At 34.1% G+C, this 16,291-nt stretch overlaps 1 protein-coding gene across 1 annotated transcript; it reads right to left on the reverse strand.

Annotated features, from left to right (window-relative positions):
• Positions 1 to 4,344: 4,344 nt before the first annotated feature.
• LOC111906951 (uncharacterized) lies at positions 4,345 to 5,907 on the reverse strand. Its single transcript, XM_023902737.3, has 2 exons — positions 5,515 to 5,907; positions 4,345 to 4,951 (listed from the first exon to the last, which is right to left on the reverse strand). Exons 1-2 carry the CDS (start codon positions 5,845 to 5,847, stop codon positions 4,478 to 4,480), a joined length of 807 nt encoding a protein of 268 aa, XP_023758505.1. The 5' UTR covers positions 5,848 to 5,907; the 3' UTR covers positions 4,345 to 4,477.
• Positions 5,908 to 16,291: the final 10,384 nt, after the last annotated feature.

Genomic DNA, 16,291 nt, shown 5'->3' on the forward strand with positions numbered 1-16,291 from the left:
ATAAAAAATACATTACTATAAAATGTGAGCAACAAAAAATAATTGCTATAAAAGTGAAAAATTAGAAAATAGGTTGCTAAAAATAAAAGTGGTAAATTAATGATGATTAACTAATACCAAATTATATAAGTAAATCTAACTCAAAATTAAGTACTTGATAACCATGACATGATTACTTTTCAAATTCTCAGTTTCCAATATAATTACATATTATATACATTATAATATATATGTATTCGGTTAATAAATATTATAAATCACACCATCTTTTAGTAATGGTTCGATTATAATGGTTGATTTGGTTTTGGTGTGGTTTTTCAGTTAATATGTTCACCCTCAATGTTTTCCGTATAAGTCTTTTGAAATTCAAATCGTTAATCTTATCATGTTATACTAATCTTGCGCAACACGCGGGTATACGCCTACTATACTTATAAATGAAACATTTTTCCTTTCACCACATTCATTTGAAACTCTCATGTATTTTTCTTTTCACCACATTCATTTGAAACTCCCATAAATTTTTAATTTCTTTCTAATAATGATTATATGTTGGTTAATAAGGTTAAATAAATATCAAACCTAAAGTGTAATCATATATAAACTAAATTTTATTATTAAAAGAATATATATTTTCTTCTACTTATAAAGTTATGTTTTTAACTTTTAACCTATTATACTTTATTTATTAGGTCTAATATGTCGTTGTATGTTAACCATTATCATTTTAAAATTACAACTTTTGAACAATTTGTAAAAAATACTTAAAATTTTAATTTAAATATAACGTTACAGGATCAACTTAAATATAAATTTTAGTTCAACTTAAATAACCCAAAGAATATTTTATAAATATTTAAAAGTGATAAATTGTAGTGTCTTTCTAATAAAAATTATAAGGTGGTTAATAAGGTTAAATAAGTATCAAACCTAAAGTGTAATCATAAATAAACTAAATTTCAATATTAAAATAATATTTTATTTCTACTTATAAAGGTATGTCTTTAACTGTAACATATTATACTAATTTTATTAGATTTAATATGTTACTGTATGTAAACCATTATCAGTTTAAAGCTACAACTTTTGAAAAGTTTGGACAAAATATTTAAATTGTTAATTTAAATATAACATTACAGGATGAACTTCAATATAAATTTCAGTTCCACTTAAAAAATTCAAAAAGTATTTTGTGAATAGTTAAAAGTGATAAATTTTAGTACTAAATGAAAAAACTAAATTGTAATATTAATTTAACTAAAATTCTTTCTAATTTTTTTTATAATCGTTAAAAGTTTTCAAATAAATAGCTTAAAATAACTTACAATAACAATAGTTAAAAATAACTCTATATAAATGATTATATTGTTATATTTAAAATAAAAAAAATGTTTGAGGTTTTTAATAATTAGAATGATAGAAATTAAAACGTTAAGCAAATAAATTTAAAAAAATAATTAAAAATTACAACTATAAATAACATTAAACCGTATATTATATTTAATATTATTCATGAGTAACCCGCGGGCAGGGATCGTTCAAAAGATTGAGATTATGCATTTTTAATAGATCTATATATATATATATATATATATATATATATATATATATATATATATATATATATATTATCATTTAATTTAAAATAATCAATATATTATATCAACTTAGTATAGGAATTATTATATCAAATTTAATACCAACATTATTGTTATATTTTAAAAAACATATATTTGTAAAGATTTCAGATATATAGATGCTTCTGCGCAACGCGCGGGCATTCGCCTAGTGTGTGTGTATATATATATATATATATATATATATATATATATATATATATATATATATATATATGATCAAATAGGAACTCAAAAAAATGATAGAAACCACGAAGACTATTTTTGGCCTTAAGATTGAAAAAATAAATAACCAGGATTTGATTTTATTTATCGTCAAAATCTCGCGAGATGAACAAGATTTTGATAATTTTCGGGAAAGATTACTTGTTTGGAGGGTGCAAATGAAAAAATCGAAAAGACTAAAAGAAAAAAGAAAAAAGAAATGGAAAATTCAGACATGTAGCCTCTTCAAGAGCTGACACGTGCCTCCATTCCAGCATGACAAGTATCCAATCCTTATTGACTGGTGAGGTTTTTTTTTTTTTTTTCTTTTTGACGCTCTTTGTTTTTCGTCTATAACTTTTTTTCTTCAAAAAAAAAATCTGAAAATATCAAAGTTCTTAAATATTAATTCTCTACAAAATGAGCACAATAATGAATTTGAAAAAAAAAATATTTTTTATATTTTAAAAAAAAAAACCCTAGAAAAAAAAATTCTCCAAAAATTTTAAAAATTTAAGGAACATTTCTACTTACTATTCTAATGACTTTGTAAAAAAAAAATTAAAAATAAGTTATTTTAGATACTAAACTTGATATTAAAAGATTAAAAGTTTTTAAAAAATAATGTTGAACATAATATTATCCAAATAGAGATGATTCAAAATAATTATAATTCAAAAATATTATGATTCAATATGTTTATGATCTAAAAATATTTTGATTCAAATATTTAATGATCCTTAATTATTATATTTTTTATGGTTCGCAAATTATAATTATCCAAATGTTGTATTGAACAAAAACTTTATTTAATTCAATATATTATGATCTAAATTAAAATGATCTAAATTAATATGATCCAAAAATATATGATGCATAATATCGTTATGATTCAAAATACTATAATTCAAAATTTTATCATCCAAAAATAATATGATTCAAAAAAATTATAAATGATTATTCTCTCGAGTCCGCGTTACGTTCTATGCAGGTGCGTCGCGTGCATGCGTGTCACGACAATTTAAATGAGTTTGACATTTGTGAAAATGCGAAAGAGATTCTATCTTATAAAAATAAAACATATGAACTTTAGAAATTAAATTTATAGCAATAAATTAAAGATAATAAATTATATGGGAGAATGTTATAGAAATTTAGATGTAAAGGTGGTTTTAACAATTGTTTTTTTCATTTCCTTAACTTCTTTTAAATTCAAATTTTCATAATAAAAAAGTAAAAAACATGTTTTGCTAATATAAAACAATTTCTCATATATCATTGATTATCATCGTATAGTTCAAAATTTAGATGGTTGTTGTCCAAAATATAAGGTTGATGTGGTAAAATCTCATATGTTTTTCTTGTTTTCACGTTTTCGCAAATTATTTGCATTTTCGCATTAGCCCTCCTATATATATATATATATATATATATATATATATATATATATATATATATATATATATATATATATATATATATATATATATATATATATATATATATATATATATAAAACAATTTCTCATGTATTATTGATTATCATCGTATAGTTCAAAATTTGGATGGTTGTTGTCCAAAATATAAGGTTGATGTGGTAAAATCTCTTATGTTTTTCTTGTTTTCATGTTTTCGCAAATTATTTGCATTTTCGCATGAGCCCTCCCATATATATATATATATATATATATATATATATATATATATATATATATATATATATATATATATATATATATATATATATATATATATATATATATATATATATATATATATATATATATATATATATATATATATATATATATATATATATATATATATATCCGTGTAAAAGTGGACATGGAACACATGCATACACATAAAAAAAACCGTGATGTATTCAGGCTGACCTTATAATGGAACATGCATATATGCCAAAAAAAAGTCGTCGTGTATATTTATATGCTTATGAAGGTTGACCTAATAGAACACGTAAGAACAGTTGTGATAATGTATACATATGATCGTGCATTAATATCCAAGTTAGATATCTATTAAATCAAATTTTTTCATATATATAAAATTGAATGTGTCCATCCATGTTATCGTATGTTATTGTATTTCTTATACAATTTCTTAACGACGATAACATAGTATTCTGATGATGTTTAGTTATTACGTTTTTGGATTATGATATTATTTAGATGCATTGTTATTTTGATTTAGCTTCGAGTAGTTAAAATGGCAGTTACGTTGTAGAACTGGAGCACACCTCCAATCATTTTCATTTTAGTGTACATACTTACATATAAAACATCTAAGTTCTATATTATAAGTTTATTATTATATAGTGAAGACACCCAACTGCCAAAAATCAATTTCTATTTTCGCTTCATTTTATCATTAAATTTTTACATATATTTTGAATGATGATTCTGGAATATAATTTCTAAACCAGCTGAAAATAGACTCGTTTTGATTTTTATGTGTAATAAGTAAACAATGAAAGTTGGTTACGTAAATTATCGAAAATCCCATAAAACAAATCATCATTAAACGAAAATATTTTTTTCTTTATTACAATAGAAGTAAATGCATATTATTGATGGAAATATACTTTTGGCCATGAATGTTATAATTCTCACAATCATCTAAAAGACGTAGGGAATAATGGCTTTAACGTCCTTAGGGAACATGTGCCCGAACTTTGATATGTACCATTTCCGTGTGGCGTAACTCCTCCCCGTCAAGTATAGAGCTGTGCCCAAAGTGAAAACGAAAGCATACAACGTTTGTGAAATGCACGAGATCCCTAAATATTCAATAATCTCGAACATATAGTGTGGACATATAACCAAATCAAACAACCCGCCTCGGGGGATTTTGTACTCTTTGTCCCCCTCTTTCCTTAGATTAGCAAGAATATAATGGTGGTAAAAGTTCCCAATTATTCCTACTACGAACAACCCAATTCCAACGTATTTTAGATCCACTGAAGGCTCGGGAATGTCCCTAGATAGATATTGAGCATAAATCATTGTCGTGGTGGAGAAGGTATAGCTCATTGGGATGAGTATTGCCGATTCTAGCGGCATGTAACCACTATACTTGTGAAGAAAGAGTACCTACGTACGTAACAAAGTTATAATAATCAAAACCAACAAAATGTACTCAATCTAATTTCAAATGCATCAACATCCAAACATATAATATATATATATATATATATATATATATATATATATATATATATTCTTCTGACAATCATTGAGTTGGCTGACACCATCCAAGGGCAGTTTTGTTATGGTGCTCGTAGTAGCACCGGCAACGTCTGATATTTCTGTACACGGTGCAAAAAATACCGGCAACGCCTGATATTTCTATACAGGGTGCAAAAAATTTTAAATTTTTTTCTACTACCATGCAATTACTTAAATTTCCGTGTCATCCCTAAAGTGTGCCCTGACACTACCTCGTCGAAGCCCGCATCATGTGATATGTTAATTAGGTACACAAAAGTGTGTGTAAGAGTTCCATGTATACAAGGAACGTAATCCGTTTTGGAATTGAAAAATCTCACATTTCTTATTGCCATCAAACGCAAACCCTTGTCTGGTTTTGCAAAGACATGCTATGACCTGGAGGCAAAACACATAATATATCAGAAATTGTGTACTTGGAAATGTACCTCAAGCACTCTTTTGAAGAAATGTGTAGTGAGAGCCGAAGCAACCAACACAAATCTAAGATATTGATCGGGAAACACAAGTAAAGAACCCAATCCCACAAGAAATGCGGGTGTGTACACTAGAAGCATCCCGTTTCTACTTGACAACTTCATATCATCTTTTTTCTTTGCAAGACCTACGTTCAAGAACTTGGAATACTGCATATGTTTGCCTTTGAGCTCCATGTACCCCGCGTTCATTAATGATGCAAGACCAACAATCGACATCATGGTGACAAACAATGATGATGGTGGTGGAAACAAGAAGTTTAGCAAAATCGAAGGAATCGACATTTTGAGTCAATCTGCTTTTGGTGTTTTTGAGTTTGGTATAAATATTCTAGTGATGTATATATAGATCAAATGCAATGAGGTGAATATTAATTTGCTACGGGCACAAACGTGTAGTTGTGGTTCCAAGTCCATATTAAGAAAGGGACACAGGCGTTGAATTATAAGAAAACAAAATTCGAGAATGTCGTTTAATGTTTTAATATCAATATAATATTAGTTTTTAAGATATTAGAAATAATTAATAAAAACGATATTCTCGACGGCATATAAAATAATTAGACTAAATTACAAATTTCGTCCCTATATTTTTGATAAGTTATGACTTCAGTCCAATTACGTTTGATTTTTTCTTCGGTGATCGATTTTTGAAGCATAGTTTCCTTGCATTTTTTGTCTATAACCTATGGCATCAAAAGATGGATATTACGTCTAAGTAAAATTATTAATATGCCCCATCTTCACATCTTTATATTTTTCAATGAAAAGTTGAAAACCCTAATAATATTATTGATTTCATCTTAAATCTTAAACCCTAGAATCAAACCATAATAATAATAATAATAATAATAAAACTCAAAATAAAATTAACCAAAATTCAGATCCAAATCAAATCTAAAATTACTTGAAAGGATACCATATAAATGTTCTGGAAGCCAACAATACACAGCCACCTCATCCTCATATGATATTGTGGTCAAATCGCATTGATGAGGACCGATTATCAAAATTGTTGACAATTTGCAATTATGCGTTTCATTTAATTATAAGTTATAACGACTAATAATTTCTTAATTGGTAAATATAAAGAAACTGAATTTTTTCATCCAAAGGTTTTGATTATTATAACTTTAACAATTCTTGAGAGCATAATCCAAAACTCGACGAACTCAATGTAAACAAAGGCATGGCCGTATGGTTGAATTTAATTTTGCTAGTATGAATTTGAAAAAGTAAAATAAAGAAAGAAAAAAAAATTCACCAAAATGTAAGGTAAGTTTGAAGGAAATGACCACAAAAATGAATATTTCTGAAAATGACCACAGGTTCTACAGAGGGGTTCTGCGGAACCATAAACACTTCTGCGGAATGTGAACACCTCTGCGGATCTTATTTTTTTTCATTTTTCCGTTTTTTTTTTTTCGTTTATTAATATATATATTTTTTAATCAAATAAGGTATAATCTGATTATTATGTAAAAAAAAATTGTTTTCGTTTTTCATTTTTCTTATTTAATTACCCGTTTATAAAGTTGTGTGTTTAATAAAAATTATACCAATATTCTATATTTTTTATAAAATTACACATACCGGTATTTTGAATAATAAACATACTTTAAGTAGGTTACAAACATACTTTAGAAAATATAAACGTACAACCTTCATAATAAACATACTTTGAAATAAACTTAATTTAAGACTTTGCGGATCCTATATAGCACTGCAGAATCTTTGCTTTTTAATTTTTTTAATTTTTTTTTTGCATTCATTTTCGTTTATTAATATATATATATATATATATATATATATATATATATATATATATATATATATATATATATATATATATATATATAAATACACTAATACCTTATGTGATTATTATGTAAAAATTCTACAAAAAAATGTTAAAAATAATGAAATGTTTTATGTAATACGTTTGCCTCTGAGAAACCGAAACACCTCTACGGATCTTAAATTTTTTAATTTTTAATTTTTCGTTTTTTCGTTTATTAATATTAGTTTTTTAATACACTAATACCTTATGTTTTATGTAAAAAATTTGACAAAAAAAGGTTAAAAATAATGAACTTATGTTTAATAACAGTCCACAGAATTGTTTGAGAATCCACAAAATTGTTATCAGCGGATCAGTGTACATCTCTGCGGATTAATGTACACCTCTACGAATCAATTATAGAAGTTATAGACGCATTTTAGTGAGTTCTTGTGAGTTTCAATTACCAGAAGTTGTTTTTTTATTGTGTTTGTGGAGAGTGATTTGTAAAATGAGTTTTATTATTTTTAACTTTTCATTATTTTTAACTTTTTTTGTCAAATTTTACATAATAATCACATAAGGTGTTAGTGTATTTAAAAAAAATTAATATTAATATACGAAAATGAACAAAAAAAAAAAAAAAAAAACTAAAAAACAAAAATACGAAAAAAAAATTTTAAAAATAAAAATACTAAGATTTCGTAGAGCTGTAGAGGATCCGTAGAGACGTTAATAAAGTTTATTTCAAAATATGTTTATTATAGAGATTGTATGTTTATGTTTTCTAAAGTATGTTTTATAACCTATTTAAAGTATGTTTATTATTCAGAATACCGGTGTGTATTGTTTTATAAAAAAACATAGAATATTTGTATAATTTTTATTAACTTTTATAAACGGGTAATTAAATAAGAAAAATGAAAAACGAAAACAAATTTTTTTTACATAATAATCTCATTCCGCAGAGGTGTTTATGGTTCCGTAGAACTCCGTATTCAGAACCTGTGGTCATTTTCTAAAATTTTCATTTTTATGATCATTTTCTTCAAACTCATCCTATATTTCGGTTGAATTTACTCATAAAAGGGTTTTAAAACTAACTAGGACTACTTGTAATCAAACGTTCTAATGAGGAAATTTCTAATTTAGTCAAACTATTTTATGGTAAATAAATTGTATTTTACTATTTTACGATAGGGAAAATCGCATATTTATGCAACATCCTTTTATATTTTTTCCAAATCATTTAACAAGATTTTAGGACTATTTGTGTCAGAAATCAAACTTATAATGAGGAAATTTCTAATTTAGTCAAATTATTTTATGGTACATAAATTGTATTTTACTATTTTAAGATAGGGAAAATCTCGTATTTATGCAACATCGTTTTATATTTTTTCCAATTTATTTAACAACATTTAATTTTATATAACACATTCAATATTGCTATAAAACATGAAAGAACCTCAACTAACTAGTCTTATACTTGTGTGATTGACGGTTAACCAATGTAAAAACGATCATTATATTCTTGAAAAAAAGAAACTGTAGGAACCCAATTGCAATCCAAGATAATATTAAATGTGAAACAATTTTACATGAATTCATAGAAATAAACAAAACACTCAAAAAATAAATGTAATGTCCAAAAGAATGTCATAAAACACATTATAACTAAGTTAAAGGCAATTTGAAATATCGTCATCAGACTCTTCATGAAATAAGAGAACTCATTTGTGTCAAATCTTTATGTGTGGCGTAGTTAAGGCTGTGATATTCAATTTGTTTGAATGATCAGCTTCTATATTAGCACAAACATCATAATTATAAAAATCCAGAAAACAATAATAATAAACATAATTTAACAGAATAGCCAAAAAAAAAGTTGAATGAAAATTATTTTGTAACGCCCCGTTTCTAGTATGTTATTTAATATTATTATTTATTCAAGTTTTAAGAGGAACTCGACGAGTCAGTAGCCCGACTCGTCGAGTAGAGACGGGATTTCGAGCACATTTAAGTTGGCGACTCGGCGAGTCCATCGGTCTGAATGAAACCCTAAATCCCCGGGTTTTGCACCCTATTTAAACCATGTTATGAGCCCCAACCTCGTCCCCTTCACCCTCAGAGCATCATTTAGCAAACCCTAACCTTTCCTTGAGCATTTTGAGCACTTATTGTGTGAATCTTGAAGTTTTGGAAGAGAAGAAGGAAGCTAGATCCAAGGGAGTAGAAGGAGATCCAAGATGTTGCATCTATCATAGAGTTATTGAGGTAAAAATCAGATTCCCTCTGTTTCTATGTTTGATTCTCCATTTTTGAATCACATTTAGACCATTTGATCCGTTCCTTAGCTTATTTATGGTAGAGAGATCACATTGGGGTGATTGGCCTTCGGGTCTAGCCATGTTTCAGTCTCTAAGTCGTGGAACTAACACCTTTATGGAGCCATTTTGCATGAAAGCCCTAGATCTACTCTTCTAAGTTTCTTTTGAGCCTTTAAATCCCTTTTCATGCATGTGTACACGTAAAGTTGGAAACTTTACGTGGTAAACAAGCCTTAGGAACCCATATCTATAAATTGTATGCAGTGGTTTTGAGCAGAATCGATTGTATAGAAGTTGAATGCAACCGACTCTATGAGTCGTTCTTTAGACTCGACGAGTCAGGTCGCGAGTCCTTGATTTTTCCCCTTTCGAGTATGCTGAGTAGGTACAGTGAGCCATAAGTGGACTCAGTGAGTCGGAAGCCAGACTCATTAATGGAGGGACTTGGCGAGTCAATGCCCTGACTCGGCGAGTCCAAGGCAATCTTCATATCCCAAGAACAGACTCGGCGAATTGTTCATACAACTCATCAAGTCCCAGTTGGAGTGTTCATGTGATGAAGGAGAACTCGACGAGTTTTTCATACAACTCGGCGAGTCGGATGCAGATTGACTAAGGGTTTGTGTCAAAGAGGAACTCGTCGAGTCTATGCCAAACTCGACGAGTAGTAGCGAGCAGAATTGAGAAATGAGAGTAGGGACTCGACGAGTTGGTGGGCCAACTCGACGAGTCGGGTCAATTGTATGTTGACTTTGACCAGGGGTAAAATAGTCATTTACCCTCAGTATAGTTATCAGTATTTGATTGAGTGTACTTATGGAAATTGTAGTCGGGGTGAAACTGAAGCAGCAACAGACAGATTCCAGAGCAGTTCATTCAACAGCTAGACTACGAGGTGAGTTTCCTTCCAGTAGGAACGGGTCTAAGGCCACAATGTCGGCCCGTTTAGCTAGCAGTAGTTTCCGGACTTCGGTCCGATGCAGTAGTTAGTATGTTTGATGCCTTCGTGGCTCAGACAGGATTTATGTGTTATGTGTTCCGGGCTACGGCCCGATGCAGTATGCAGTTTATGTGTTCATGCTAGTTGATATGTTTATGCTAAGCTATTTTATGCTCAGTCAGTTCTTGGACTTCGTTCCGATGCAGGGGACAAGGTCCCAGTCAGTTTTGGATTTCGGTATGTTGCAGTTAGTTCCAGACTTCGGTCCGATGTAGGGGGCAAGGTCCCAGTCAGTTCCGGTATGTGGTAGTTTGGGGGAGCTCATTAAGCTTCGTGCTTACAGTTTCAGTTTTGGTTTCAGGTACTTCCGCAAGTAAAGGGAAGAGCTCGGGATGATGACATCGCACACACCACAACTTCAGTTTGTCCTGGGAGTTGATTTAGCATTTCAATGATACGATTTGATTCAGTCTTGATATAGTTTTCTTGTGATACTTGTTATGGTTTTGAGATATTGATGTACGTGTTTTATTTTTATGGTATTGACCTAATGATTTTAGTAATGATTAAACAAAAATTTTTGGGTCGTATTTTGGGATGTTACATATTTTCATACCATTAGAAAATTAGATAATTTAAATCATACGTTGTAACTTACGTCATTGTCTTCCTCATCTTTTACGTTAGACATAGATTTTTTAGATACATCTTCAATATTAGCACAATCATCCTAATCGTGTACATTGAAAACAATAATAAGAAACATAAATAATAAAGATTTCCATATCGTAAGAAAATTAGATAATTTAAACCATATGTTGTAACTTATATCAGTGTCTTCCTCATCTTTTACCTTTGACATATATTTGTAACGACCCAAAAATCGGAGGTAAAATTTTCATTTTTAATATAAATCAAACATAGATATCATTTATTCCAATCATTCCAAAACATTGTTAATTAGAAACATTTATCAGAGTTCATCCCAAAATCCTTCATTGCAGAAAACATAGGTGTGTGCGCTGTGATCAAGCTGAGTCCTTCCTTTCCAAAACAAAGAAACCTGAAACCATAAACAAAACTGTAAGCACAAAGCTTAGTGAGTTCCCCAGAGCATACCCACACACAAACACGTACAACATATCATGCTAGCTAAACAGCTATACAGAACACATAAGCCATGCAAAACAACACATAAGGAAGCCCTGGAAACCCTCCAGGGTCTTACTCCGGGTGCCATGGGAACCCCCACATGGTCTTAGCCTAATGCCTCGGGAACCTCCCAAGGTCTTTGACCTAGGATGCCAAGGAAACCCTCCAAGGTCTTACACCGAAGTGCCTCGGGAACCCTCCGAGGTCTTGACCTAGGATGTCAAGGAAACCCTCTCAAGTCTTACACCTAAGTGCCTCAGGAACCCCCCGAGGTCTTCCATGAAAGTATCACAAAGACCACTAGCATATCACGTAACACAAAATCAATTAGCATACCACATAATCACTAGCATCCTCCCTATCACATAACCAACTAACATACCACATAATAAAACTTCAGCTAGTATATCACATATCATAAAATGGGTCGGCATTGGAGATTCACACATGATTTCTCCAAGATAGTCGTACCATTGACCAGGCTAACAAGGAAGGTCGTGGTCTTTCGTTGGGGGCCTGAGCAGCAGGCAGCATTCGAGACACTGAGACAGAGATTGTGCAAGGTACCAATCTTAGCCCTGCTAGAGGGCATAGAGGATTTTGTTGTGTACTGCGATGCGTCCATCTCAGGTTTGGGCGCGGTATTGATGCAAAGAGGGCATGTCATCGCCTACGCGTCGAGGCAGCTGAAGCCTCACGAGGCGAATTACCCGACGCATGACTTGGAGCTGGGGGTTGTTGTGTTCGCCCTCAAGATTTGGCGTCATTACCTCTATGGGGTTCGTTGTACCATTTACACGGACCATAAGAGTTTGAGGTACCTCATGGATCAGCCGAATCTGAACATGAGGCAGCGTCGGTGGTTGGATGTGGTAAAGGATTACGATTGCGAGATTCTTTATCACCCAGGGAAGGCCAATGTGGTGGCCGACGCGCTTAGCCGTAAGGCAGCGCCGATCCGAGATATCTGCCTACGGATGAAAGTAGTGACTCCGATGTTGGAGCAGATTCGGGAGGCTCATCAGGAGGCTATGGATGAGGAACATCGGAAGAGTGAGCGGATTTTGGGACAGGTTTCCTCCTTCGACTAAGATAGCTGAGGGTTATTGACTCTTCACCGTAGGGTGTAGGTCCCTTATCATGGAGGCGTGCGTCAGGTTCTGATGGAGGAGGCACACAAATCCCGGTTCTCTATTCATCCCGGGGCGACGAAGATGTATATGGATCTTCGTCTAGACTATTGGTGGCCCTGCATGAAGCGGGATGTGGCTTGGTATGTTGAGCGGTGTTTGAAATGCAGGAAGGTCAAGGCCAGGCATCAGAGACCGCACGGAAAGATGCAGCCGTTGGACATCCCATTGTGGAAATGGGAAGATATTGCGATGGATTTTATCACGAAGCTTCCCAGGACCGCGTGAGGAGTGGATTCGATATGGGTCATCGTGGATCGAGTGACCAAGAGCGCCCATTTTATTCCAATTCAGGAGAGCATATCGGCCGAAAAGTTGGCCGACATCTATATCAGGGAGACAGTGGCGCGGAACGAGGTGCCAATATTCGTGATTTCAGATAGGGATGTGCGTTTTACTTCCAGGTTTTGGAAGAAATTTCATGACGAGTTAGGCACTCGTCTGCATTTTAGCACCGCCTTTCACCCGCAGACAGATGGTCAGAGTGAGCGGACCATCCAGACTCTTGAGGATATGTTGCGAGCATGCATGCTAGACTTTGGTGGCAGTTGGGATACCTATCTTCCTCTAGCTGAGTTCTCGTACAACAACAGTTACCACGCGAGTATTGATCGACCTCCATTCGAAATGTTGTATGGAAGGAGGTGTCGGACCCCGATATGTTGGGGTGAGGTTGGCCAGAGGGCCATGGGGCGCACCGAAGTGGTGCTCAAGACGACCGAGAAGATTCAACAAGTTCGGAGCAGGCTTCAGACTGCACAGAGTCGACAGAAAAGTTATGCCGACAAGCGCCGTTCAGATTTGGAATTCCAAGTAGGGGATATGGTTCTTCTGAATGTGTCGCCATGGAAAGGCATCATCCGATTCAGAAAACGAGGCAAGTTGGGCCCAAGATACATCGGGCCATTCAGGGTTGTAGCCCGGGTGGGCAAGGTGGCGTATAGGTTGGATCTGCCAGCCGAACTCAGCCAGATCCACATCACTTTCCACGTATCTTAGTTGCGGAAGTGTTTGGTGGATGACTCGGCAGTGGTGCCTTTGGAGGATATTCAGGTCGATGAGAGCCTGAATTACATCGAGCGGCATGTGGCAATCCTCGACAGGAAGTCAAATGATCTGAGGAACAAGAGGGTGGAACTCGTGAAGGTGCAATGGCAGCACTGGAAGGGATCGGAGTGGACTTGGGAGCCGGTGGAAGAGATGATGGAGCACTACCCCGAGTTATTTCAGGATCGAGCAGCAGACTTCGAGGATGAAGTCTAAAATAAGTGGGGGCGATTTGTAGCACCTGGTTCCTGGTACGTATTCCTTGTAATTAATATTTCGTAATTAATGCAATTTGCCTTGGACTCAGCGAGTTGAAGGACCAACTCGCCGAGTAAAAGCAGGATGAGACGCGGGGTCTGAGCCTCAGAATCGGCGAGTTGGTTCCTGGACTCGGCGAGTAGGCCATGTTTGGGCAAAAACCCTAACCCGGCTGTTTGAACCCTATTTAAGCACTCTAACTCGGCCTCCCTTGTCCCTAACTCTTACAGAAGAGCTGTAGAGCGAAACCCTAGCCCCTTTTTGTCCTTGGGAGTGATTTTTGGCCTTGTGAAGGAAGTTTGAAGCTTAAGAGAAGAGGAAGGAGGTGGAAGAGTGCAAGGAGGAGAAGTAGATTCGACATCTACCCTGCAAGAGGCTTCCATTCAGGTAGAAAAGTCCCTACCTTGATCACTAGTTCATTAGATTCCCTTTTGTCCCTAATTGGTGGTTTTCAAGCCCTAAAACACCAAACTCCATGTGTTTCTGTTTTATGACCCGAAAGGACTTCAGATCTAGACCTTATGGACGTATTATAAGTATAAAGTTTCTGTGGTTGAATTGATTGAGGTCCCCATTGAGTGTATGACCTCATAAAGAGCTTGGATTTGCCTTTTGGAGCTTGTAGGGCCATGCATGCACGTAAAGTTTGCAACTTTACGTGATAAGCATGCCCTAGGAACATAGATCTGTGGTTTGGAAGCGTTGCATGTCTCAGATTTGGTCTATATGGGAAATGGGTCGAAGGGACTCGGCGAGTCCCAATGTGGAACTCGACGAGTTCTATGAAGATGGCCTTAGACTCGGCGAGTTGGATGAACAACTCGGCGAGTCCTATGAAGATTGCCTGGAACTCGACGAGTTGTTCTTCAAACTCCGCGAGTCACATGAACTGTTACTGAGTAAGAGGGGTTTAGGTGTTGACAGTCCAACCCTTTGTATCCGCACGCGGAATTAGCAATTTAACGTGTAGCAATAGTCCCAGAAACCCAAATCCTCATAAAGGATGCTCTGGTGAGGATTTGGAAGCGAGTAGGAGATCTGCTCGTATGGACTCAGCGAGTTGCTCTTGGACTCGGCGAGTCAGATCGCGAGCCGGTTCTATCGTCCCAAGTAGTGAGTTAAGGGTGACTCAGTGAGTGGGAAGAGGGACTTTTAGAGTAGGACCGGGTTAGTGGGAGAAGGACTCGGCGAGTCGGTGCCATGACTCGGCGAGTCCAGTCAACTGGAAGTTGACTTTGACCAAGGAGTTGACCTTGGACCAGGGGTGGGTCAGTCATCTGACCTAAGGGTGTTTATGAGTGGCTAATCTATGTTTATGATTCATAGCCGGAGGATTACCGATTCAACAGTCAGGCGCTTAGCAAGCAGACTTTCAGCAGCTACTTTTCGAGGTGAGTTACCTTCCAGTAGCAGTGGGTCTAAGGCCACAATGTTGGCCCACTAGTAGGAGTTGTATGATTAGATGATTGTCTCTGTGATATTCATCTAGGGTTGCTACTACCTGTGTTATGTTTATGTGCTAGTATGATATGATGCTATGTGCTAGTGACAGTAGTGGAGATAGTCCCTAGATTAGCGGTCGATAGGACCGAAGGGGCAGTCATGCCCAGCCATGCTAGATAGATTATGTGATACGCGATATGTGGTAGTGGTAAGGGTGAAATAGTCCCCAGTATCTGGTCGAGAGGACCGAAGGGGAGACCAGCACCCAGGTATGCTAGTCAGCATCCGGTCGGGAGGACCGAAGGGGAGACCAGCACCCAGATATGCTAGTTAGTATCCGGTCGAGAGGACCGAAGGGGTAGGTCGAGTACCCAGATATGCCTAACAATATATATATATATATATATATATATATATATATATATATATATATATATATATATATATATATATATATATATATATATATATGTTATGTGATTATTTGGTATGTGGTACGGTGGGGGAACTCACTAAGCTTCGTGCTTACGGATATAATTTTTTTTTTCAGGTACCTCTTCAGCGAAGGGGAAGGAGCTGGCGCGGTAGC

Source organism: Lactuca sativa, chromosome 8 (assembly GCF_002870075.4).
Source record: "Lactuca sativa cultivar Salinas chromosome 8, Lsat_Salinas_v11, whole genome shotgun sequence".
Lineage (NCBI taxonomy): Eukaryota > Viridiplantae > Streptophyta > Magnoliopsida > Asterales > Asteraceae > Lactuca > Lactuca sativa.

Bases quoted from the DNA above. Each gene is read 5' to 3' on its own strand.
- LOC111906951 (XM_023902737.3), bottom strand. From the start codon at position 5,847: ATGTCGATTCCTTCGATTTTGCTAAACTTCTTGTTTCCACCACCATCA. The intron at 4,952-5,514 runs GTACATTTCCAA...TTACGTACGTAG, and splicing joins TCTTCAAAAGAGTGCTTGAG to GTACTCTTTCTTCACAAGTA.